The 25,835-nt window shown below is 42.4% G+C and overlaps 2 protein-coding genes across 8 annotated transcripts in view; one reads left to right on the top strand and one right to left on the bottom strand.

The window, feature by feature from the left end:
* The window catches only part of IFT25 (intraflagellar transport 25), a 44,203-nt gene extending 40,678 nt beyond the window's left edge, over nt 1–3,525 (bottom strand). For 2 of the 7 annotated variants that reach the window (XM_019449222.2, XM_019449218.2), the window contains exons 1-2: nt 3,439–3,490; nt 1,168–1,302 (exon numbers count right to left, since the gene is read on the bottom strand). The gene's annotated coding sequence lies outside the window, so the exon portion shown is untranslated. Of the gene's footprint in view, nt 1–1,167; nt 1,303–2,998; nt 3,043–3,271; nt 3,379–3,438 lie in introns of those variants that run through there. The other 5 variants (XM_019449219.2, XM_019449221.2, XM_019449224.2 and 2 more) reach the window with 5 other exon arrangements.
* Nucleotides 3,526–3,610: 85 nt separating this feature from the next.
* On the top strand, nt 3,611–24,499 carry LRRC42 (leucine rich repeat containing 42). The gene is made up of 8 exons (XM_053895085.1): nt 3,611–3,779; nt 9,307–9,793; nt 15,110–15,241; nt 16,413–16,531; nt 18,331–18,419; nt 18,589–18,702; nt 22,225–22,309; nt 24,000–24,499. The coding sequence occupies exons 2-8, from the start codon at nt 9,321–9,323 to the stop codon at nt 24,272–24,274; spliced, it is 1,287 nt and encodes a 428-aa protein (XP_053751060.1). The 5' UTR covers nt 3,611–3,779; nt 9,307–9,320; the 3' UTR covers nt 24,275–24,499.
* Nucleotides 24,500–25,835: the final 1,336 nt, after the last annotated feature.

The raw sequence follows: 25,835 nt of genomic DNA, 5'->3' as shown, positions 1-25,835 counted from the left end.
CTCTTTGAGTGGCTATGCTCAAAGAATGATGATTAATGGAACAGAATGAACTATGAAAGACCTCTGTCTTTATGCCATTCAACATTTTTATTAATTAAAGATGGAAAAAGTATGCTTATCAATTTTGCGGATGACACAAAGCTGGGATGTCAGGTAATATGCCGGATGACAGAATTAGCACACAAAAAGATCTGAGCAAGGCAGAAAGATGGGGTATGAGGAATAATATATTTAATAAGGATAACAATAAACGCCCATACTCAGACTTAAAAAATCAATCACACAAGGATTGGGTCTAGATTGGGGGTGGCAAACTACTGCCTCTGAGCCAAATCTAGCCTGCCATCTGCTTTTGTATGGCCTATCAGCTGAGAATGTTTTTTATTTTAAATTACTTTTTAAAATTAAAATAATATCTTGTCATGGTCATCCATGTATACACTGTCTGTGGCTACTTTTGTGTTACAGTGACTGTCATAGAGATCCAAAGGCTCATAAAGGTGAAAATAATTATTATCCAGCCCTTTACAGAAGAAGGGTGGTTTGCTGACCACTGATCTAGATATGTAAAATGTATAGGTTTGGTTCACTACAAAGTCACAGTATAGGGCAAGAGTGTACATATCCACCCCCCAAAGGTAGAGGAGTACTATCTTAGATTGTAGCAGTAGAGGTAAGGAGGAACTATATCCATCAAAATTTGTGAATACTAACTAAGGACCAGGCATTGTGCTTGCTAGTAATGCAAAGATGACTACAACCTAAGACAAAGATGGTGACTAAGCCTTGGTTCTTGCCTTCAAGCTCAGAGTCAAGGAAGATGGACAAACAGGCAACAAATATTATACTATGTTATGTGTAATAATGTGAGCTACATCCAGAATCATGTTCGGTTCTGGGTAGTATATTTTAAGTAGGACATTGTCAGACTTCATATTGTCAGAGGAAAACAAAAAGTTCATGATGATCTATGAACTATCACATGGAGAAAGTTGAAAGAATTAGGAGCTGAAATGTTTCAAAAGAGAAAAATGCGATTAATATCACAAGTGTTCAAAAACGAAAAAAGGATTAGAATTTTTCTTTTACAACTCCAAGAGGGAGAACTGGACTCAACAAATACAAATTTTAAACAGGAAGAAAGACATCACAGATAAAAGAACTTACTGGCAAAGTAAAGGTTTTAAGTCTTTTCCATCCTTGAAATGTCCCAAACAAGTAGATAATTTATGGAGGAAACTAAAGAAAGGATTCCTGCATTGGTGGTTCTTTGAGACTGGATCACGTTCTGGGAAAGACAGACTGAGAACAGATAATGAAGAATCTTAAAAGCCAGGTTAAAGTCAATGGGCTCTATCCTATGGTTCTCAATAGGACTGGGGTGATTTTGTCCCCCAGGGACATATGACAATTTTTTTCCTTTTTTTTTTTTTTTTTTTTTTTTGAGAACACACTCATGCCAGAGCAGGGGAGGGTCAGAGAATCTTAGGTAGGCTTCACACCCAGTGCAGAGCCCTGTGGGGCTTGATGTCATGACGCAAAATCATGACCTGAGCTGAAATCAAAAGTCAAGTTGCCTTAACCGACTGAGCCACCCAGGTGCCCCAACAATTTTTAAAGAGTTTTGCTGTCATAACTTGGTGTGTGCGTGTGTGTGTGTGTGCGCGCGCGTGCGCTACTATGGGCACCTAGTGGGCATTTTGTGATGCTTCTAAATATCCCACCGTGCACAGGACAGTCCCCCACAACAAATAATTATCTAGACCAAAATGTGGATATAAAGAAGTGGAAAAACCTTATGGTAATATATTTGGGGGTGGAAATGTGGGGGTTGGAGTCTTAAGCAGAGAATATGCTTTAAAAAAGTTATGTTTTAGGGAAAAGTATCTAGCATTGATGTGTAGTATATGAATAAGGAAAGGATATACGCTAAATGTTCAGTTTTCTTGCCTCACATTATCATCTAAGTTGTCTGAGGGAAGCCAACATGTACTTTAACACAAAACTCACTTCATACCTCCTTATGTCCGTCAATATCCTTCCCATTTCCTGTGTTGGATGTAATTATTTAATGGCAGAAGTTGAGTTCTCTTTAAGGTTCCTTTGTTGTGGTTAATAAGAAAGAGGCAAACTAGCCCCAAAGAAACCCACCAGACAACTCCGTACATATGTTGCTTCCACAATTACAAGATGCAGGTTTGCGATGTAGTCTAAACCCCACCCTGGGATACCTTACTCTAAATCAGGTATTCCCTTAGGGCCTCAGTTTACTAAAGGGGGTGCACTCTGAGGTGCCATCCTCTGCACCTTTTAAGGTCCCTGACCCTGGACTTCCCTGATGTCTTATCCTGTACTCTAAACCCAGGGCGACTTAGCCACCCTTTAATCTCCAGTTCACATGACATTTCTGGTCCCTTTCTGAAAACCTAGAGGAGTCAATTTCGCAGTATCCCTGACTTGGTACTCCCAGGGGCCAATGCCTTCGGCTTGGTATCCCTAGAAAGGCAAATCAGCTCTGACACTACCTCCTCGCTTCCATCCCAAACCCTTCTCAGTTCAAGGCCATTTCAGGACCTCCGAGGGTCCTAAACACTCCGACTTGATCGCCCCACTCCAAATTGTATAAAATGTATTAAATGAACCCACATCGCGATGCATAATATATGGCTTATGTACCAGTTGAGAGGTTATTTTGGTAGACTTATTAATTTCGATTTGCAATTGTTTTTCACTTTTGAGAGTGAAAACATCATTTCAGGGCTCAAAAAAGTTCGTGGAATGCCACTGGTGTCTGCGTCAGACTTCATCCATGTCCCCACTCGGGCCGCCTCTCAGCGCCCTCCCGCCTTCCACCTCCTCGCCGCGCGTCTCCTCGCAATCCTCCCCACTCTCGCTCGCCTCTCCACCAGCTCCCCGCTCTGTCCGCCCCCGTCCAGCCAGGATCCCACCCACCCAGGTGCCGGCCCAACCATCCCCACCGCCCCGCCGCCCCGCTCGCCTGCGCTCCCGTTAGCTCCAGGCGGGCGGACAGTCCAGGCTCCGGAACCTCCTTTCCGTCCCGCCCCGCCCCGCCGCGCCGCGCCGCAGCGCGCCCCGACCCCTAGCCCCGCCCCCTACTCCAGGCCTCCAAAGAGTTCCCGGGAGCGCGCACTTCTCTACTCGAGCTCTTCGCTCCACCCCACCCACAGGCCCCGCCCCGCGAAATCCGTCCCCGTTCTCAGCCGCGCTCTCGGGGCGCGCTCCCATCTCGACTCCGCGTTCTTTGCCCCACCTCTCCCGCAGGCCCCGCCTCCGAGTTCTCCTTAACTTCGCGGCTAAACTACGCAGCCCCACCCTAGGGCCTTTCCTCAAAGCAGCGGCGGAGCCCGCGCCGCCTACCCTCCCCCCACCTCATATTAATCCCAGGGGCTTTGTAGGACCCAGGGGACCCGCCCTTACGCGAACACGCATGCGCAATCTCCACCTTTCCCGGATCCGAGCCCTCCGCCCTCAGGTCTCCAGCCCCGGGCCCGGCCCCGCCTCCAGCCCGGCCCCGCCCCTCATGCCGGGTTCCGCGCACGCGCGTCTTCCCAGCCCAGCCTTCTCCCCCGCCCCCGCCAGTCCCGCGGTCCCACAGCGCCAGGTCGCCCCCAGCCCCCTCCCTCCTCCCAACCTCTCTCGGTCCCACCCTCCCTAGCTTTGTGCCCGGGGCGCCGAGCCGCTTCCCCCATCAGCCGCGCTGCGGGAGGAGGGAGCCGCCACCTAGAAGCTGCCGCTCGCAGCCCCGGGCAGGGGCACAGGTAGGTGGCGGCCGCGGGCTGGGCCGCTCACGCAGCCCGGGGCTGCGAGTGGGGGCGGGGGCGGGGTGTGAGGGAGGGGCGGACTGGGGGAGGGGTAGACCGGGAGGGACGGGGTTGGGGTGTGGTTTGGGTGAGAGGTGTGAGGATGAGGAGATAGGGGTATGGGAGATGGGTTTACGGGTGGGGTCGGGGTGCCGTGGTAGGGCAGTTGGGGGCAAGGTGGGAGAAAGGACCTGGGTCACTTTGGGCGGGCTCGGGGAGGGGCATGCGTGGGAATTGAGGGAGGGGTGGAGAATTGAGGTACTGGGGAAGGGGAAAACGAAGTGGGATTTGAGGGTTGTAAGAAGGAAAGGATCAGGATTGGAATAGAAGGGGTGGGGTCTTGGGGGTAGGGGAGAAAAGTTGGGGCTGTGGATTATGAAGTTGGGCGTTGTGAGGCGTGAAGGAAGGGGATTTTGAAGGTTATCGACAGAAGACAAGAAAAGGGATGGAGAGATTGTCGTCCTAGGAGAGGGAATCCCAGACAGTGGGAGGAAGGGAAGAATACTTGGCGAAGGACAGGGGAATCGATGGGGGTGGAACAGTGTGGGGAAGGAAGGAGAGGCAGGTGGAAGTGAAATAAGGTGTTTGGGACCGAGAACCTTATTTCACAAGGGCCATGGAAGGACTGGAAGGGCCTGAGATGTGAGAAGTCAGGGCAGGGATGCTGGGAGTGGATGAAGGGAGTGAGGTGAGGATTTGGGGTGTAGACATTGGGTTGTGTGTGAATAGCTCTAGAGTTGGCAGGTAGAAGAACTGTAAGAGTGTCAGGATGTAGAAGAGATTGGCCTGCTCCTGGAGGGAAGTAGGGAGCTGGGTGTGGTGTGAAAGCAAAGGGTAGGGGTGAAAAGGCAGGTAGGAAAGTGCTGGGGGGGTGGCGGTGGGAATGCGAGGAGTTAAAAATTGAATAATGATGGTGACACAGAACAATGCAGGTAAGGCTGTTAGTTGGGTATTGGTGGTTTGAAACTAGTTTCTGTTCAAATTTTGGTGTGGAAATTTTCTCAAGAATACTGCATTTTCAAATAAACCAAGGGTGTCTGCAGCCTTGGGATGAAGGCCATGGGTTGACAGATGTTTTCCTGGTGTGTGGATGTGGGTAATTTCTGCCCTGGCAGAGGGAGGAAGGGAGGCCTCAATGTAGCTCTGTCCTGGCTCTGTTCCCACCAACTCTTTCTTCAGATGTCCACTTTTTTTTTTTTTTTTTAATCTCCTCTCTGCCCACCCCCCACCCAAGCTTAAGCCAGTGAATACCAGAAGGATCAAACAGGTGGGTGAGATTAATTTTTAACATCTTTTTTTAATCCTTAAGGCTGATGTCATATTTTTATTCTTGAGAGACAGCATCATGCAGTTGAAAGAGCTTGAGCTTTGGAGTAATACAGCCTTGAGATTGAATTCTGGCTCTGCCATTTACTAGCTCTGTGCCTTAAGTAAGTTACTTTACTTCTCTGGGCCTCTTTACCTGTTAAGTGGCAATCCTGATCTCAAAGGATTGTCAAGGGCTACATGAGATCACTTAATAGAGTACCTAGCACGGTTCTTAACATCCGGTCGGTGCTTAATAAATGGTAGCTATCACACCCAGTATCATCATCATCAGTATGATTTATTCTTAGGGGATTGTTACTTTACCTACTAAAATTAAGGAAAGTGTTTACTTCAAATTAGAGAGCCATAGACTCAGCTCACATTTTTAATCCTGTGACTTCTGTCTCCGATTCCTTCCCTCCAGTCCATTTGCGTGGGATGGTCCTGCTTTTTGCTTGGTAAACTGGTTGCAGGTTGTAAAACGTTGCCATGTTTAGTTATGAGTTATTTTTGTTTTTTGCCTCTTATTTAGAGGCTATAAAGAACTGAGTTCTTAATGTAGTAAGGTTACATTTTTTTCATTTGATGAAATGATACGTTTTGTGATAACTTTGGCTCATTTGTGGTGACTGAATAGAACACTGTTGTAATATTTTCTTTTTCTAAAGTTTATTTTGAAAGAGGATGAGTGAGCAGCGAAGGGGCAGAGAGAGAGAGGGAGAGAGACAGAATCTCAAGCGGACTCCGTGCTGCCAGCACAGAGCCCAACATGGGCCTCGAACTCATGAACCGTGAGATCATGACCTGAGCTGAAATAGAAGTCAGACACTTAATCAACTAAGCCACCCATGCTCCCCATGATATTTTTCTATGAGGTTGTATGGTTTACAAAACTGCCTCTCTGGAGACCAGCTGGGAGACCATCAGAATACCTTGTCATTCTGTTGATCTAATATAAAATATAGTTAATACAGATCTCAACTAGATATTCTGACAGATACTAGTTATTTTAATTTTCCAGTTTGTGTGGGATTTTTGCCATGGTATAGCACAGGCCCTGTTGCCTGAGGGCCCATTTATAATAGACCACCGTGTATAATGGCCAGGCGTAAGTAAAACCAAGTACAGAAGCTTTATGTGGAATGCTCTTGTCTTTATGGTTCTTAACCTTGAAAGGTTTAAACATTAATTCTTAGCTCATTCTATAGTACCTCACAAACTCTCCGGAAGCTTCTTATTGGGAGAATGTGAGATGCACAAAGTTAGTAGTAGAAATCAAAGGTTACCTGGATGTCCTGAACCAAGGTTAGTTACTCAAGTACCTTCAATTGAAGAGCAGAGGAGCCTTGGGGCTTCTGGACAGATAATGTAGGTTTACTTTTAAGGAAATACTGGGTTTTTCTTTCATCATTTAGAAAGATAACTAGCATTTGATGAGTACTTTAGAGGTAAAATATAGCCAGAACTATGCCTTTTTTGAAAGTGATCGATGCAAAGAGAAGCTGCCAGGATTTGGGGCAGCCTGGGTTAGCATCCTTACTCTGATCCCAAGTTGCTTGTGCCCTCTGCTGGATGGAATCAGACTTTTCTGATTTTCACCCGAAGTGGTCATTCATCCGTTTGTCCATTGGACTCCAAAGTTTGTGGAACACACTGTTGGGGTGAGAGTTAGGGGTAATACGGATGGGCACACCCTGTTTCATTGTCAGGGAGCTTATAGTGTGCTGATTCGTTATAATATGTTATCTTCCATTGAATTTGCCTTTCTCATATTACAGTCAAGTCATTCTTTTTTAGGGCCATGCCTGGTGGCAAATTTCTGATCCACAGGTAGAGTAGGGCTCTAAATGTCCAAATCCAGGGATAGAGACTGAGGGGCTCTGCTTTGTCTCTCATCCTCAAGATTAAAGTCTGTGAGGTTGAAGGGGCCAGACACTTATCTCTACTGGATGAAGAGCTTAGAATAAGAGAGGCATTTCCTTAGCAGCAGGCACTGAATACTGGCAAGAGTATGGGTTAGAAGAGCTGCCACTGTGACAGGAATTTTTTTTTCTGGGTTTTAGATTTTTTTTCCCCCTGGTAGTACCAGTAGCAATATACTCCCATCATCTGCTTTGCTTCTTCCACCTGCAGAAGGGTCTGGCAAGTCGGGGAGGAGCCTGCAGCTGTTGCCTAGAAGAGGAGCTGGCTCCTAGCAACAGTATCATCAGGCCCTGCAGCTCAGAGCACTAAGTCTGTCCCTTTGAGGTCTCACCCTTCCTTTCATTCAGTCCAGCAAGTATCTGTTGAGGGCTTACTCGGTACTAGGCCCTGTGTTGGGCCTGGGAAAAAGAGACGAATCCATTAAGTGTCTTGCCTTCAAAGAGCTCATAGCTCTGAGAACATTAGCAAGTGAACATAGTACACAGTGCTACATGCTATATATAGAGAAGGAGACACTGGCCCTCTGGGAAAATCAGACAGGCATGCGCTGGTGCAGGGGTTAGTGAAGATTTCCCAGGAGAGGGATGGTGGTTGAGCTTGGTAATGAGAGTAAGGCTTAACTAGGTCAGAAAAGCAAAGAAGGATGTTCCAACCAAAGAGAGCAGAATGGGCAAAGACCATTGGGATAAGAGAGCACAGCCAACTTACTTATAGTGTGGCGTGGCTGAAGGTAGGGCATAAGAAGATGGGCAGGAAAAGGTGAGGCTGGCAGGCTAGGCAGGGCCCTTCTTTCTGATGTGCTTTTATACACGTAATTATCCCCCAGAGAAACATGGATTGCACTGATGCCCACAAGCAGGATCACTGTTTGATCTCCAGAGACTCAGCATTTTTGATCACTGGCTTGTTGGCTTTTACGTGGCATCAGAGCTACATCCCAGCCCTGCACGGATGCAGAAGAAGCTGGGTTAGCTCACTTTAAAAGCCAGAGTCTTTTATTTATCTTAGAGGGAGAGAGAGAATCCTAAGCAGGCTCCATGCTCATTGCAGAGCGGGATGCGGGGCTTGATCCCATGACCCTGGGATCATGACCTGGGGCAAAATCAAAAGTCACTTAGCCTAACCAACTGAGCCACCTAGGTGCGGAGAGAGTCATTTAAAGATAATGGCAGCTATTTGACATATATAAATTTTTTTCTAAGTTGCTGTGGAAATGATAATCAAACACTTTCATTTAACATAGCAATTTCTCATGTATTTTTGAAATCTCACAGTGTCTCAGGAAAACAGATATTCCAATTGATGCTTGAGCACAAAATGTCACCCATAGGATTGCATAAATGCCCACTGTTTTTGGTATTTTGCCTTAGCTCAAAAGTATCTAATAGAACCTTAAGAGATAATGATGTTTCCAAGGAGTAGAATAGCTTTCTTTTTAGCTCTTGTGATGGAGGTCTTTCTTTGTAGATCCAAAAAACCGTATTGCTTGTGGTCTATGTAAGGCTTAGCAAATGAGTAAACTTTAGTTCCACAAATATCTGCTCAGGGACTGTTATATGCCAGAGCACTATGTTAGGGAGTCTGGATGAATTAAACACAGTCCCTCTCCTCAAGAAGCTCAAACCAGTAGAACACAGGCCCAGAAATAAATCAGTAGTGGAACACTGAGTCAACAAAGATGTGGAAGGTGCCAAGGTAGCAAGGGAATTATTAGTTGCTGGTCTTTGTTCTGTGCATAAATATATTTTTAAAAACAGAAATAGTAAATTTCTTATGTACTGTTTGTAACTTTCAAATCAGTAAAAAAATTTAGGATTTTAATGACTGCATACGTTCCATGGTGCAGATGTGTCATAACTTATTTAATAACACCCCTGTTGGACATTTAGGTTGTTTCCAGTTGTTTTGCTATTACCAACTGAGCTGCTGTGACTTTCCTTGGAAGTGACTCTGCGTGCTTCTGTAACTTCCTCAGGGTGAATTTTAGAAATAAGATTTGAGCTGGCTTTTGAAAGATGAGTGGGAGTGCACCAGGTACAAAGAAAAGGAAGAAAGTAAGAAACGGCATTCCAGGTAGAGGCAATAGAGGCAGCCTTCATTGCCAGAGTTCACAGGCAACTGGTAAGCTTTGTTTCCCCAACCAACCAAAGGGCCTTCCTTGTAGGCTTGTAAAGCTCTGGGCACAGCAAGATGAAATTACATGTTACAAATGGCATTTTAATTGGATTGCTTCCTTTGTGCTTTGCTTTTACAGTTGCAACCAAGGCAATGTCTTACTACCTCAACTCAGAAAACCACCTGGACCCAGGACCTATCTATGTACGAGAAAACGGTCAGCTACACATGGTCAATCTGGCCTTGGATGGTGTCAAGAGTAGCCTGCAGAAGCCAAGGCCTTTCAGACTGTTTCCCAAAGGCTTCTCTGTGGAGCTTTGCATGAACAGGGAAGATGATACTGCACAGAAAGAGAAGACTGATCATTTCATCTTTACATATACCCGGGAGGGGAATCTTCGGTACTCTGCCAAATCTCTCTTCAGCCTCGTCCTGGGCTTTATCTCCGACAATGTTGATCATATTGATTCCCTTATTGGCTTTCCTGAGCAGATTGCTGAAAAGCTGTTCTCTGCTGCAGAAGCCAGACAGAAATTCACAGAGCCAGGTGCAGGGCTGAGGGCTTTACAGAAATTCACTGAGGCCTATGGAAGTCTGGTGCTTTGCTCCCTGTGTTTGCGAAACAGGTGGGTGTTCCGATTGGGATATCGAGTATTTTATTGGGTGTGTTAATTCTGTTTAGTGCTCAGGCTTTGTGGGGTTGGGGGCTTCCCCCATCAAATAGCAGTTCAATTTAAAACTTCCAAATACAAAGTGGCAGACCATTTTGAGAAAAATCACTCTTTCTCGCTCCCTACCCCCACCAGAAAACCCTTAGCTTTATTTTGAAATCTCTTTGCCACTACTTGACTGCTACCACTCTTCCATTCAGTAAAAAAATAACTCATCTACCAACTCCCCACCCCCCAACTTTTCTAGTGTGAGAAAACAGAAAAGACAAAGAATGTGATCTGCCAAATATCTCTTGGTATGCTCTTGGGGATGTGAAGATTAGGAACCAGAGTTCTGGGCTCTGTTCCAGTTCTCAGACCTCTAGATATTGAACATTAGATAAAAAGGAACTTTAAAATAGTGATTAAAATTTTGAGTATCCTAAAGTTTGGGAATTTTCACATAAGATCTGTTCACCTTAAAAATAGAAACTACCAGTTATTTTATCAGCAGAAGATGGGTTTATTCAGGAATAAAAGAGAATTGCAACCTGGGACAAACAAGCTATGGCAAAACCACAGGCAAGTCCAAGGGAACAAAGGAGAGGCATACTTTTTTTTTTTTTTTAATTAACTTATTTATTTTGAAAGAGAGACAGACAGACAGACAGACAGACAGTGAGCAGGGGAGGGGCAGAGAGAGAAAATCCCAAGCAGGCTCCACGCTGTCAGTGCAGAGCTTGATGCAGGGCTCGAACTCACAAACCATGAGATCATGACCTGAGCTGAAATCAAGAATCAGAAGCTCAATGAACTGAGCCGCCCAGGTATCCCAAGGCATACTCTTTTAAGGAGAAAAGGAAGGTGGGAAGGTTGTTTGGAACTAAAAGTCATTGGAGCAAGCTAGGAGTTCAAAGTGTGGTGACTTTTCATTGGTAAAGCTATTGCCGGGGCGGGGGGTGCGGGGGTGGGGTGGTGATGAGGAAAACAGTTTCTTTACTGGCTGGGAGTAGTAGACTAGGGTTTGCGTGAAAGGTCAAGTCCATTTAAGGTCAAGGCTCGCTCTTTCTGTTGGGTCCACTGTTGATTCCTAGTGATAGGGCTTAAGAGCTCCCCCTGCTGAAAACTCCCCTCTTCATTTTAGTGAGGCTTCCCATGACTCATTTTCACAGGTCCCAACAGCAACCCTTGTGACTTGCCTTTGCTCATATGCTTTTATTGATTGATTTTTTTTTTTAATTTTTTTACAGTTTTATTTTTGAGGGAGAGAGAGCAAATGGGGGAGGGGCAGAGAGAGAGGGAGACACAGAATCCAAAGCACGCTTCAGGCTCTGAGCTGTCAGCACAGAGCCTGATGCAGGGCTCGAACCCACGGACTGTGAGATCATGACCTGAGCCGAAGTCGGACACTCAACCAACTGAGCCACCCAGGCGCCCCATGCTTTTATTGATTTATTTAAAGTTTTTATTCCATCATGTAAAATGAGCATTTTTTAGTAAAACAAAAACTTTAAAAACGTGCATGGAAAATTCAAACACAAACACAAAAAGATATAAAGTGAAACAATCTCCCATTTTATCTTCTATCTTTCCAGAAGCAACTACTATTCACAGTTTTACATCATTCCAGAGATATCTCGCACATGTACACACATCTATAACTCTCCCCTTTGTTATACAAGTGGCAGCATACTGCTTACACTGTTACACACTTTGCTTTCTTTACATATTTCGAAAATCATTAGCCATCAACACCTGTAGATTTAAAAAATTAGTGTGCCACTGTGTGAACTTTTCTTGTGATTGGAAAATGTGAAAGGTAGCTTACTATTAAGATGCACCGTCAATATGAGTGTTAAAACAAGGCTCAGAAGAGCATATAAGAGAAGAAAGTCATACCAGAAAGCATAAGCTAAACTCATATGCTTACAAAAACAAAAAAGTAGCAATCTTTATTTAATTGGCTCACGGAATTAATGGTTTCACCCCAGTCCTAACATTGTACTATAAAAAGACAAGGCATAAACACATGCCGATGAGAGCAGAACCGTGGACTTAGGAACAGAGCAGGCACATTCTAAAAGCTCTGTCTCTGTGCTGTGGTCAGTCACGACCAAACCTGGGGCCTCTGCCAGAAGAAAAAAGAATTACCTTGCCTAAATGAAAAAGCCTAAGCAATATTTCATTGTAGCTCATATATTTAAAATACATTTTACTCCTTCATGTTTTGTTCCAAGTTATTTATGTTCATTGTAGAAAAATTAGAACAATGAAAAATAAATGGATGATACATACCGTATCTTAAAATTATTTTATAAAGGCAGTGCATATTTGGGAAATACATAAAGCTATAATTTTAAGAAATTCATAAGGCCACTATATGTGGTGATCATTTTCAAATACACACTTGGAAATATACTCTATAACTTGTTTTCTGTTTTTCCCCCATCTACCATTATAGCTAAGGTATTTCTTATGATGGCAAAAATACTTTTTATCCATTTGTGATGTCTATGTACCGTTATAATTTTCTTTATAATTTTTCAAATTTTCTTAATTTTTTCTACAAGGAACTTGTATTACTTTTATAGTCAGAAAAATAGAAACATTTTTAACATGATTTTTGATTCATGTTTTAGTGCAACAATTCTCAACTTTGTTGTCTTACTCAGATACAAGAGTAAGATTTTCAATTATGGTTCCAAACTTCCCTTCTACTTTAGAATCCCCAAAGGAAAAATAGGAAATGGACAAGAGATTTGGGTTTGCATTTACAATCCAGGGCTGATGCTGCTGCAGGAAAGGTTTTACCAGCACAAAAGAGTTCAAGTCAAAGAGAAAGAGACTGAGAAAATTATTGAAAATAAGATGATTGGGGATGTTCAGTCATTTGCTGTCTTGGGGTAGGTCACAAAGCTGCTTGTCAGAAGGAGAAGCCAGTGTCTTTGCAGCTGGGTCCCAATCGTATAAAACTATTTCTTCCTTGTGTTGAAAACCCAGTGGTTTGGGTTTTTTAAAGTTTATTTATTTATTTATTTTGAGAAGGAGAGAGTGTGCGCACACACGTGCAAGCATGAACAGGGGAGGGGCAGAGAGAGAGAGAGAGAGGGAGAGAGAGAGAGAGAGAGAATCCCAAGCTGACTTTGCCGTCAGCCAAGAGCCCACCACAGGGCTCGATCCCACAAACTGTGAGATCATGACCTGAGCCAAAATCAAGGGTCAGATGCTTAACCGACTTGAGACACCCAGGTGCCCCGAAAGCCCAGTGATTTTTAAACCCACTGGTGGTCACAGGGAGGCAAGTATGTTTTCTTAAAATATCATCCTGGGGCTCCTAGGTGGCTCATTGGGTTAAGTGTCTGACTCTTGATTTCGACTCAGGTCATGATCTCACAGTTTGCGAGATCAAGCCTCACATTGGGCTCTGTGCTTAACAGTACAGAGCCTGCTTGGGATTCTCCCTATCTGTCTGTCTCTCTCTCTCTCTTTGCTCCTTCCTCTGCTCACACTTGCATGCGCGCTTTCTCTCTGCCTCAAATAAAAAAATAGCTACCATTGAATGAAGTTCTATAAGATGTCATGTGTTTTTGGAATATTGTTTCTAATTTTCTTAGTAATTCTTAAAAGAAGTAATCCTTTACCCCATTTTCTAGCTGGAGAAATTGAGGATCAGAGAGGTTAAGTAACTTTCTGTAGTCACACAAGTAATTAGGGTTGTTAAAATCCAAATTCAGGTGTATCTGACACAAAAATAAGCCTGTGTTCTTTATGTTGCTTCTCCATTACACCATTCTGAACTCTATGGGGCAAATTGGAAGACCAGTGTTGAGCAAGACCCTAGAGCTTTGTCATGTCCTAGATAAGCATCTAGTAGTGCCTGTGGCTTTGTATGTTGGTTTCTCAGCCTTGATTTTGTAATGTTTGTTAATCAAAGTATACATTGTTAGGTCCTTTGCAGATAACCCTTGTTTCAGAATTACTGAAAATATTTTGGTTAATTGATCAAAGGATGTGTGTTTTCCTTTCTCTGATTGCCAGTAATCCCCCAAATCCCCATTAACCCACTTCAACTCTGTGATTGGAAGATGGAAAACAGCAGCTTTATTTACAGTGCAATTAAAATATGTCTGAGTAAATAAGGCTCAGTTGTGTACCCAGCTGAGCTCTGTCACCAGGCAGCTTAGAGAGGGTATCAATGCCCCAGGCCATCTGTACTTAGCCATCAGGCCAGTGATCAGCTTCAGCACATCTTATTTTGATTGGAAATAGGAAGAAAAGAGATATAACTCCCCTCTTGCCCTCAGATTATTCCATCTTGTTTTTGGTAATTGTGATCCTATTGACAGAAAAGAGAAGTGAGCACTATTAAGTGTAACTCCACTGATCCTAGCATACCATTTTGCAATCGAAACTTTAGGCACCCATGGGGAGAACGGATGAGAAAGGCAGTCTCTTGCTACAAGTTAGTTTCCCTGTTCTTTTAGGATCCTCTCCTCTGTTTCCTGTCACACCTAATCCCTTTTTGATTTTTTCTCACTGACATCATCTGAAATAGATGAACAACTAGAAAGCAGGGTGGAGGCCCGGGCTGTGAAATGCCCTTTTGATCTTCTTTTCCTCTCCAGAGGCCTGCCTGATGCTTCCTGATAATCGTTTGGCAAGGTGCTCCAGTGTAATTAAATTGTTTGTGCTCACAGACTTGTCTTAACCATCTCAATTAGACTGAGTCTTTGGAGTCTATCATGCTGCACGTACTTTTGGAGTAAAGTTAATAGGCACAGTGGAGTGAGCAGCTACTGAAGCATGTGTTTGAATAGAAGAGAGAAAATGTGATCTGCCAAATATCTCTTGGTATATTCTTGGGGACGTGCAGAGATTGGAACCCAGAGTTCCAGGTCATATTCCAGTTTTCAAACCAGTAGATCCTGAGCATAAGGTAAAAGGCAACTTCAAAAAAATGAATGATTAAGTTTTTGAGTATCCTAAAGTTTGGAAATCCTCCCATAGGGCCCAACACCAACACCAAGGTCTGTCTTCTGAAAAAGCAGATATTTTCTCTTGTGTCTTGCCTTTGCTCGTACATTTTTATTTAAAGATTTTATCCCACCATCATGTAAAAAGACTTTGAAGACATTTACTAATTTAAAAACTCAACCTGTGCCTACATAGTAGTTGGTGAAGTCGGCTTATTACATAGTACCTTGTCCTGATAGAATGTTGACTGTTTGACAAAACCATAAATGGTAACGTTTTAAAAAGAAAAAGTTGTTGATTGCCCTCCATGCCCCACAGATACCTGGTGATTTCAGAAAAACTTGAGGAGATTAAGTCTTTCCGGGAGCTGACCTGCCTGGATCTTTCCTGTTGCAAGCTTGGAGATGAGCATGAACTTCTAGAACATCTCACCAATGAGGCCCTGTCTAGGTATTGACCTGCCACTACTTGTAGATGAATTGTTTTATTTTTTTAAAGAATGTTCCAATGGGATCATCTTGAAGAATGCTGGTTATTTCCTAATCCTGTGTTTATTTGCTAATTTTTGCTCTTTTCTAAAACATTTTCAATCTCCTTTAATTGAGCATAAGCAATATAGATTGGACAGGTCTTAGGAAAGTAAGTTAGCTGGTTCCTTTTATAAATAACCTTTATTTCAACATGTAGTATAGGAAACTGCCAGAGGTGAAAATAATTTTGCTCTCAATTTGTCCAGTCCTAGGTTATTCTAGCATGAGATAGTTATACAGGTATCTACAATCATTTTCTTTTACTTTAACTATCATTGAACTATAAACTACTTAAAACGTAAACTACTAAACACTGCCTAATCCTTTTCAAGAACCATAATCTTAAAAAATCACCCAGTTTATACACATTCACAAATAGACCAACTGATCCCGTTAGTCTGGCCAGCAGAAAGGAGGCCAGATGGGTTTTTTGTGGTTTCATAAACATCCAGAAGGATAACAGCATTACAAAGTTAAGTCTAACCAGCTTCCTGGGGCCTGCCTCAGACAGCGACACTACACAGTGCCCCATACAAAGGTATTTTTGTGTGGGGGTTAGTAAAGGTTCAGATTTCTTGTGTGGGGGACAGTGGAGCAAATTAATACACAATTTCAGGTTAGCTGGATGGATTGGGTTATGGGTATACCTAAAAATCCAATCTGAAAATCTGGATTCATAAAGCTAGTTAAAATTAGAGGATTATTTGCTTTGCAAAATGAATTCTCATAGAAATTCTTTAATAGACTTTCCTGACATAGAGTGTTTTGGTTTTCACTTAGGATTTGTCATGAATGCAGCTTTTGTGTTAAACAGGGTATATTTATTTCCTTCATGAAGTCCCTATTTACCTCATTTGACCATATACTATTAGTGTCCTCTGCCATCTGAGGTTAGTACTACATTGACACTTTGATCCCTAAGTTAACCGTCAGTAAATAGCAACAAAAGATTTTTAGCTGTTAAACACAATGGGTGTGAAATAACAGGATGTGGAGGATATTTTGTATTTTAGGTATTTAGGTGAAATTTATATATGTGGACTTTCTCAAACTCTGTTTAAGTGATTTATGTATGGACTTTGTTTCCCTAGCGTAACTCAACTCCACCTGAAGGATAATTGTTTATCTGATGCCGGGGTGCGGAAAATGACAGCACCAGTTCGAGTGATGAAAAGAGGCCTTGAAAATCTAACATTATTAGACTTATCTTGTAAGTTTTATTAGCAATTATAGTATTTAACGTTGGAAGAATGGCCTTAGAAATCACCTAGTTTTTCCCCATCAATTTAGAGATGGTAAGATTAAGGGGAGGTGACCCTTCCTAGCTGCCATAGGAAGTTAGTGGCAGAGCAGAACTAAAGCCAGAGGCTCTTGACTCCTGACTATATACCTTTCCTGTACGCTGCCACGTCTTTAGGATAGGAAACACCTTTCGCAGAGCTAGAGCAAACAATCCTAAAATTTATATGGAACTACAGAAGACCCCGAATAGCCAAAGCAGTCCTGAAAAAAAGAATAGGAAAAGCCTTTCCACATTCATCTGGGTCACTTACTGTGTACAGACAGAACAGCCTTTCATCATATTCATGGCACATATAAAGGACATGTGGCTCCTCTCTCTTTGAGTTGCTGATCCATGGTGTCTGTCACCTAGGTCTTTTTTTTAATCAGTATTTGTCTGATGACAATCTGGATGAATTCACAGTTGTGATAACTTTCTCAGGATTAACCAGATATTGATTTCAGTGGTAGAAAGTTGGTAGAGATCATTTACAATTTAGCTGAGCATCCATTGACTATATAGCAGGTTGGTATGGTGTCAAAAGAATAAAAGGAACAGGGGTTTAAGATCAGAGGACAGTCCTTGCTCTGCTGTATTTTTAGCGGCTGTGTACCCTTGAGCAAGTTATTTAACCTCCTGAGCCTTAGCTTCTGTAGAACAAAAACAATAGTGAATGTCCAGTCTCCCTCCCAGGAAAGCATATTTATTCAGCAAATATTTTTTTGAGCATCTAGAATGTGCCAGGCATTGTGTTTATGGCCTTGAGGATTCAAGTAGTACTGTCTGAGTTGAGAAGGTAATATGTGAGAAAGGCTTCTGAAAACAGTGCAAGTTAGTAGTGGTTGTCCTATGTCTAAATACCTTTGAAAATCTTTTTACAGGGACACTTGTGTGGCTCAGTTGGTTAAGCGTTGGACTTCAGCTCAGATCATGATCTCGAGGTTCATGAGTTCAAGCCCCACATCGGGCCTACTGCTGTCAGCATAGAGCCTGCTTGGGGTCCTCTGTCCCCGTTTCTCTCTGCCCCTCCCCTGCTCATGCTCATGTGTGCATGTGTGCTCTCGCTCTCTAAAACAAAAAATAAAAACATTAAAAGAAAAAAGAAAGGTTCATAGCTTAAAAATACATATATTTTTAAAATAAATCTTTAACTTTGGAGGTGAAATAACCATGCACAAAGTCTGATAAACCATTTTAATACATGTTCATGTATGCTGCTTTCATAAAGCTCCAAATTAAACCCTTTGGGATAACTTCCTGGTTAATTTTTTTTTAATGTTTGTTTATTTTTGAGAAAAAGAGAGAGCGCGTGTGCGAGATGGGGAGGGCCAGAGAGAGAGGGAGACACGGAATCCGAAGCAGGCTCCAGGCTCTCAGCTGTCAACACAGAGCCTGATGCGGGGCTCGAGCCCACAGCCGGTGAGATCATGACCTGAGCCGAAGTCGGACACTTAACTGACTGAGCCACCCAGGTGCCCCCGTTTATTTTTCTGCTAATCCCCAGCTCCTAGAAAGTTAGAGCTATAAAGGATCTTAAGGGTCATCTGGTATGGCTTTTCCATATTACAGACAGGATAAAGATAAGATCCTTACATTGGTTTTCTCTGCAAAGTTTGCCCACTCAGTACTTTATATTTTATTGTTTGGCATTTTTTCTGAGTTTGTTGTTGGATTTTAGTATTAGTTATACTGTATATTGTAATACAACCTATGTTTCTGGCATCTAGGTAATCCTGAGATCACAGATGCGGGCATTGGATACCTCTTCTCTTTTAGAAAACTAAACTGTTTAGATATTTCTGGGACAGGGCTCAAGGTAAGACATTTGCTCCCTTCTCTTATTTCTCCAGACTGACAATTAGATATTTTTGGCTCCTGCTAATTGGTGTTTCAAAAGAACTGGTATTTATGATAGTACTTGTTTCCTACTGAAAGTAAGCACGAATTGACCAGATGTGTGTGCATTCTTATTCTTTCCCTCATAGGACATCAAAGCCATCAAACACAAGCTCCAGACTCACATAGGCCTTGTCCACTCCAAAGTGCCTTTGAAGGAATTTGATCACAGTAACTGCAAGACAGAGGGCTGGGCTGACCAGGTACTGCAGCTTTTTCTCTCCCACAGTGAGAAGTCCAAGTGCTTCAATCAACACTTGGAACAAACATTAATCCTCTTGGTAGTCTGAATGAATGGCCGTCTTCATGTCAAATCGGAGACACTGATGGCCTTTAACTGACCCAGCTACTTAAAGCAAGGTGTTAGATGCTGATCCTTAAATCTCTTGCTCTGGTCACTAGCTTGTGTCTCATCCTTATTCACCCTGGGAGAAAATGCCATGTTATAAACAACTCAGAAAAAAGCATATTCTGGCTTGCTATGCAAAAAAGCAATATGACCTAACTTTAGGACAAATTCCCTTAGCATGTAGATAAATGCTGAAAAGAGAATAAGTTACACTGTTTAGGATTCAAATCTGATTCTTCTCCTTAGTTTGGACCAATTTCTTAACTCTTAGAGTCTTAGTGAGGACATACCTTTTTCTGTCCTCTCACTAAGCAAACCCTCCCATTTTCAACTTCTTGGCTTCGATTCTCTCATGTCTTCTTGGTGGTCTTCCTCAACTTGGTAAAGTATAGACCTAAATAGGAAGTCAGAAGGTAACCGAGTAGTAGAGCACCAGTAGACGGCAGCTTGCCTGTAGCTCGTGCCTTTCTTCCTCACACACTTTAATATTTCTTGGTGGAGGCCTAGAGGACCCACCAAAATGTTTGGTTCTGAATTCCCCCTTGGCTCCACTATAATGCATGATGGTGGACCTATCCAACTGCCTAATTGTAACATCACCTCCCTGTAAGTAATCAAGAAGGGGTGAGTCAGTATTTTAGGAGCACTTTGACATTTGTCCAGAAAACGTTATGCTAAAATAATCACAACAGTGCATTGCCAGAAGGTTTGTAGCACTGAATGAATCCTATATGTATCCAGTGGACTTGGGACAGATGTGGGATAGTCAAACAAAGGTTTAATGAAGTTTGGTAGCACATGATATGGTGGAGTAAGCATAGGCTATGGAGTCAAAGAGACAGGAGTTTGGGATCCTGGCTGGACAGCCCAATAGCTACATGACTTAGACAACTTGGATTTGCTGTTTCTTCATCTGTAAAATGCAGAAACCAGGACCTCTCTTAAATAGCTTAGTGAGGATGAAGTAAAATACCTAGCATCCTGGCCTGAAGTACAGGTGTACCATGGAGATATTGTGGGTTTGGTTCACATCACCTCAATGAAGCGAATATTGTAATAAAGCAAATCTTGCAATAAAGCAAGTCAAATGAATTTTTTGGTTTCCCAGTGCATATAAGATTTCTGTTTATACTGTAGTCTGTTAAGTGTGTGACAGCATTATATCTAAAAAAGTAAAGTACGTTACATTAATTAAAAATATTTTATTGCTGAGACATGCTTGCCATTGTCACTTGAGCTTTCAGCAAGTCATTGTCACTAATGACCATAACAAATGTAATAACAATGAAAAAACTTGAGGTGTTACAAGCATTACCAAAATGTAACACCAGAGACATGTAGTGAACAGATGCTGTTGGAAAAATGATGCAACTAGACTCGCTTTACACAGGATTGCCACAGATCTCTAGTTCATAAAAAACAGTATCTGCTAAACGTAATAAAGCAAAGGTCAGCAAAGAGAGGCGTGCCTTTAAGTTGATGGGGCTCCTTCACACACGCGGCTTCAGGCCACATCCCCCTGAGCAGGCCCCTAAAGCGTGGCCGCAGTATTTTACCCATCTCTGGCTGATCCCCACTGAAATGTTTCAGGCTGACTCCAGTCTCCTGCCTCGTTCTCCCCAGGTGACACAGAAAAATGATGGCCACTAACAGGAGTCCCCATACTGCCCTATCAATGTCTCAGAATTTTTCCATTTCTTCAACCATATCCTACTTCCCTCCTATCCAAGGGGTCAAGTGTGCCACTTTATTCTAGGGATAAGCATGTCAGTGTTTGTTTTTCAGTTACAGTCCCTGAGATCTCCACATTTCTCTGGTATAGGTCACTAACAGTTCTTTTCCTCTGCTGCCCCACCCTTCAGTTTTCAGTCTCATGCTTTGTTGGCTGCTTTCTTTCTGTGTATAAACATGAGTTACCTTTTTTCTAACATGTTCTTCATCCCCCCCAATGCAGACGTGAATTGGTTTCTGCGATCTTGCCCCCCTCCTCATTGCCCACTCAGCTCTTACTCCCTTGTAATCTAGGTGTCTGGTCTCCGCTGCTCTGCGGTGGGTGTTTTCTTGAAGGTGGCATGTGATCTCATTCTCCACCTTGCTCACTTTTCTGCAGTACTGGTATAAACATACGTGCCTTATGCCTTCCTCTCCTGGCCTTTCTCCTGACTCCTGCTCGCTTCTCCCTCTAGCTCTTGCTGATTCCTCACTTCCTCCTCCCTTCCTCTGTTTTCTCTCACTCTCCTGGTGATGTTAACTGATCTTAGCACCTTAACTGTCCCTGCAGGGAAGATTTTACCTTCTCTGACACATCAGACTTCAGACCCATTCCTAAATATTGTCCATAAGTCTCTACCGTGCACCCCAGATTTAATGTGTCCGGAACCAAGCTCATTTTCCTCTTCCCTTTCCCCCAGCAGCTCTTCCTCTTGATATTCTTACTAGTGTTAGCGGAAGCACTATTTTCCTGATTGCCCACTGAGTCACCAGGTTTGGTTTATCCTGGCGTTCTCTTGGATCTGACCCGTTTTCCACAATCAGGAAGTTATCCTGGAAGGGATGATACCTGGTATTCACTGAGTGCTTCCTGCGTGCCAGACACTGCTAAACCCCTCATTTAATCTTCCCAAGAGCCTGGTGTGGTATATACTGACCAAAGAATCAAATCACTTGCTGAGGGTACCCTGGCTAGTAAGTGGAGGCACTAACTCTGGGTCTGTATTCTTACACTCTTGTGCTGTCCTGCCTCTGTGTCCCGAAATGTTTTCTTCGACTTTCTTTAGGATCGTTGCATTGCATACTGTAATGACTACTATTAAATTAAAAGTTCTTGTTACTTGTGTATGTGAAACAATCGCTTACTTTGTTTATGTATATTTTATATTCAGCCAAGTTTCCAAAAGAATTTGTAGTAGTTTATAATAAAAATATATTTGTAACAGATTTAAAAGACGGAAACTGATCATGAAAGATGAGAATATGGAAACATGGGCATTTTACGTACAAGAGTTTGAATTGTATTTGGTATATTTAAGGCATGGAAGTGAGTCTAGGAACGTGTGAAAAGTATTATGACTAAGGTTTTACATTTTATTACTTAATTTGAGAATAGGCACTTTTTTCTAGCTTGCAATAGAGATGAAAATAGGGAATCAGCTTCATAGATTTTTCCTGAGTCATGGAAACACAGATATCCAACATGTTTGTATTCTGATCACCTTATGTGTTAAAACAGAAAATCCAGGCTTGACTTGGTTATTCTTACCACCTGTCATCTGAAGTAAGATTACCACAGGGATTTGTGTTTCTGGAAAGGGAGCTAGAGGAAACAAGGAAAACTTGAGATTTTGTTCGGATTCAAATCTTTCCAAATGCATTTTAGATTGTTCTGCAATGGGAGCGTGTGACTTCAGAAGCTGTGAAGCCACGAGAAACCGGGGAGCCTCGAACAGCAGCTCAACACTTCTGTAAGAAATTTCCTTTTCTTTGGAGTTTTTGCCCTTAGGTTATTTGCACCCTTAAAGCAGTTAGCCCATCTTAACCCAGTGGGAAAAGTAATTATGATGGTATTGACTTAAGGAGATCATCAAAACTTGTATTGTCTCAACACGCTACAGCATAAGTTCACACTTAGCCTCAAGCACCTACACCAGGAAAGTAGTTTATTAAATGTACGTGTGTGTTTGTATGAATATCCCATTTTGTTTCAAAAAAGATTTGCAGCGGCACAAAAGTGGATAGAGCACAGAACATTAAAAAAGGAATTAAGTGTAACCAAAAGATAGAAGCAACGCAGGTATCCATCAAAAGGTGGAATGGATAAGGGTACCTGGCTGGCTCAGTCGGTGGAGCATGCGACTCTTGATCCCTGGGTTGTGAGTTTGAGCCCCATGTTAGGTGTAGAGATTACTTAAAAATGAAATCTTTATTTATTTTTTATTTTTTTTAATGTTTATTTATTTTTAAGAGAGAGAGAGAGACAGAGCATGAGTGGGGAGGGGCAGAGAGGGGGGAGACACAGAATTTGAAGCAGGCTCCAGGTTCTGAGCTGTTAGCACAGAGCCCAGTGTGGGACCTGAACTCACAAACCACAAGATCGTGCGTGACCTGAGCCGAAGTCGGATGCTCAACTGACTGAGCCACCCAGGTGCCCCAAAAATAAAATCTTTAAAAAAAAAGAAAAGAAAGATGAATGGATAAATAACATGTAGTATTTCCATATAATAGAATATTAGCATTAAGACAGAAAGAAGTTTTGACATAACATGGATGGAATTTGAAGAGATCATACCAACTGAAATAAGCCAGTCAGAAAGAAACAGGTTATATGATTCCTCTTATAAGAGGTTCCTAAAACAGTCGAGAGAAACAGAAAATAGAGTAGTGGTTGTCAGGGACTGGCGGGGAGGGAAATAGGGAGTTATTGTTTAATAGGTATATCATTTCATTTTGCAAGATGATAAAGTTTTGAAGAAAGATGGTGATGTTTGCACAACAATGAATGTATGTAATGCCACAGAACTAACTATACACTCAAAAATTATAAAAGTGGTAAATTGAGGTTAAGTATATTTGATCATAATTTTTTAAAAGAGTTAAGGGATGAAATCAAAATGAAGGAAAAATAAAGGTAGCAAAATAAGAATTCAGGGCATACCAAAAACTATAGAATAAGGTGGGATCATTTGCTAGAGTGTGCCACAAATTTGGCTCTTTTTTAGAAGACAGAGTCCAGATTTTGAAGAATAATAGGGAACATTTTTTGAGCTTTTACTCTGTGCCGAACATTGAGCTGAACACTCTATATGTTGCTTCATTTATCTCCACATCACCCTCATAAAATAGGATTTATATCCTTATAAAGCTGAGAAAATTGAATCTCCGAGAAGCCGCTTGCCCAAGGCCACTTATCCGGAAGTGGCAGAGCTGGGATTTGAATCCAAATCTGTCGTACTCCCACATGAGTACACTCCTCCACCCTGTGCCAGTGCATATGCCACTGTTCCTCTGTAGGGCATTCAGAAGAGAATAAAATTAATCCAGACCTCTGCCTGTTAAGGCCTTTGTCGTTTTCCTTGGATCATCTCTCTGGACTTGGGCAGGCATTAGCACACCAGCATAGTCAACTCGTTGCCCCTCCCTCTGTCACCCTCACAGATGGCAAGCGGGCTCGAACAGAAGCCCCTGTGAAGTGTGCCCTGGCAGATACCCACATGAACTCTTCTGAGAAACTCCAGTTCTATAAAGAGAAAGCCCCAGACTGCCATGGGCCACTATTGAAGCGCGAAGCTGTCTCAAGCCAGGAGTCAAAGAAGAGCAAGAAGAGAGCTTTTGAAGAGCCAGAGAAGGAACAGAGCAACTCTTCACAGTCTTCAAAGCAGAAATACGTGTGTCTTGCTGTGGAAGACTGGGACTTGTTAAATTCCTACTGATTGGTAGATAGGAGTTGACCTCTTTCCCCCTACTCTTATGTATGAGGAAAGGGGGCTGATGGTGTTTTCCTTTTTGTTTGACTTTACCTATGGCATTAGCATAGCAAGTGGATATTTCTACTTTTGTGGTGGGGGAGGGGAATGCTATGGAAGTATGTAATAATTTCTAATGTATATTTTCAATACATAGTAATTTTTTCAAATAAACGTTTTTGCTGTCCTTAAGTTCTGCTTGTGAAATGTAGACTGGAGCTACAGGAAACACCACTTTGGTTTGGGATAGGAGGCCAAGTGAATTAACAAGGCGGCTTAGCATGATTTGTTACTACAGGGTGACCCAGCCAAGAGGGTGTGTGTGTGTGTGTGTGTGTGTGTGTGTGTGTGTGTCTGTGTCTGTGTCTGTGTCTGTGTGTCTTCCTTCCATTACTGAATGCCTGTGTGCCACACCCTGTCCTCACAGCAACAATGGAAGATAGGTACTAGCCCCACTTTAGAGTTCGGAAAAGTCAGCATCATAGCGAAACTATGGAGAGAGCCCAAATGTCTGTTGACTGATGAATGGATAAAGATGTGGTATATATGATGTGGTATGTGTACATATATATATATATGTGTGTGTGTGTGTGTGTGTGTAAATGGATAAAGATGTGGTATATATATATATATGTGTGTATATACATGTGTATATATGTATATATATGTGTGTATATACATATATATATGTGTATGTGTATATATATACACACACACACACAGTGGAATATTATTTGGCCATCAAAAAGAATGAAATCTTGCCACTTGCAACAATATGGATGGACCTAGAGTGTATTATGCTAAGGGAAATCAGTCAGAGAAAGACAAATACCCTATGATTTCACTCATATGTGGAATTTAAGAAACAAAACAGATGAACATATGGGAAGGGTAGGGGAGAGAAGAGTGGGAAACAAACCACAAGAGACTCTTAACAATAGAGAACATACTGAGAGTTGATGGAGGGAGGTGGGTGAGAGACAGGCTAGATGGTGATGGGTATTAAGGAGGGCACTTGTTATGAGGGAAAAAAAAAAACCTCAATAAAGAAAAAACTCAGCCTCAAATGAGTTGGCTAAGATCACAGAACTTGTAAGTGACAGAACCCAAATTTATACTCATTTTCATCCAACTCTAGAGCCTACTCTTACATTACCTTCCTAAATAATAGTTAATGTTTATTAAAATCCCAACTATTAAGTCTATGAAGTAAACCAAGAATTGTCACAATAGTCCTGCAAAGTCAGGATTATCACCTCGATTTGACATGAGGAACCTGAGACCAATGACTTGCCTTAGACCAATGCTTCTTAAGCTTTATTGTGCATGCAAATCACCTGGGAATCTTGTTAAACTGTAGATTCTGATTCAGTAGATCTGACGTGGGGCCCGAGATTCAACATTTCTAACAAGTTTCCAGAAGATGCTTGTGCTTCTAATTTGTGGACCACACTAAGAGTAGCAAGGTTCAGGACCTTCCCTGTTCAATACAGTAGCCCATAGTGACATGTAGCCTTTTGAACACTTG

Source organism: Panthera pardus, unplaced genomic scaffold (genome assembly GCF_024362965.1).
Source record: "Panthera pardus isolate Hobbes unplaced genomic scaffold, ASM2436296v1 HiC_scaffold_11, whole genome shotgun sequence".
NCBI classification, from domain to species: domain Eukaryota; kingdom Metazoa; phylum Chordata; class Mammalia; order Carnivora; family Felidae; genus Panthera; species Panthera pardus.
The sequence above is the reverse complement of the archived record's forward strand: the minus strand, read 5'-3'. Positions and strand labels throughout refer to the sequence as shown.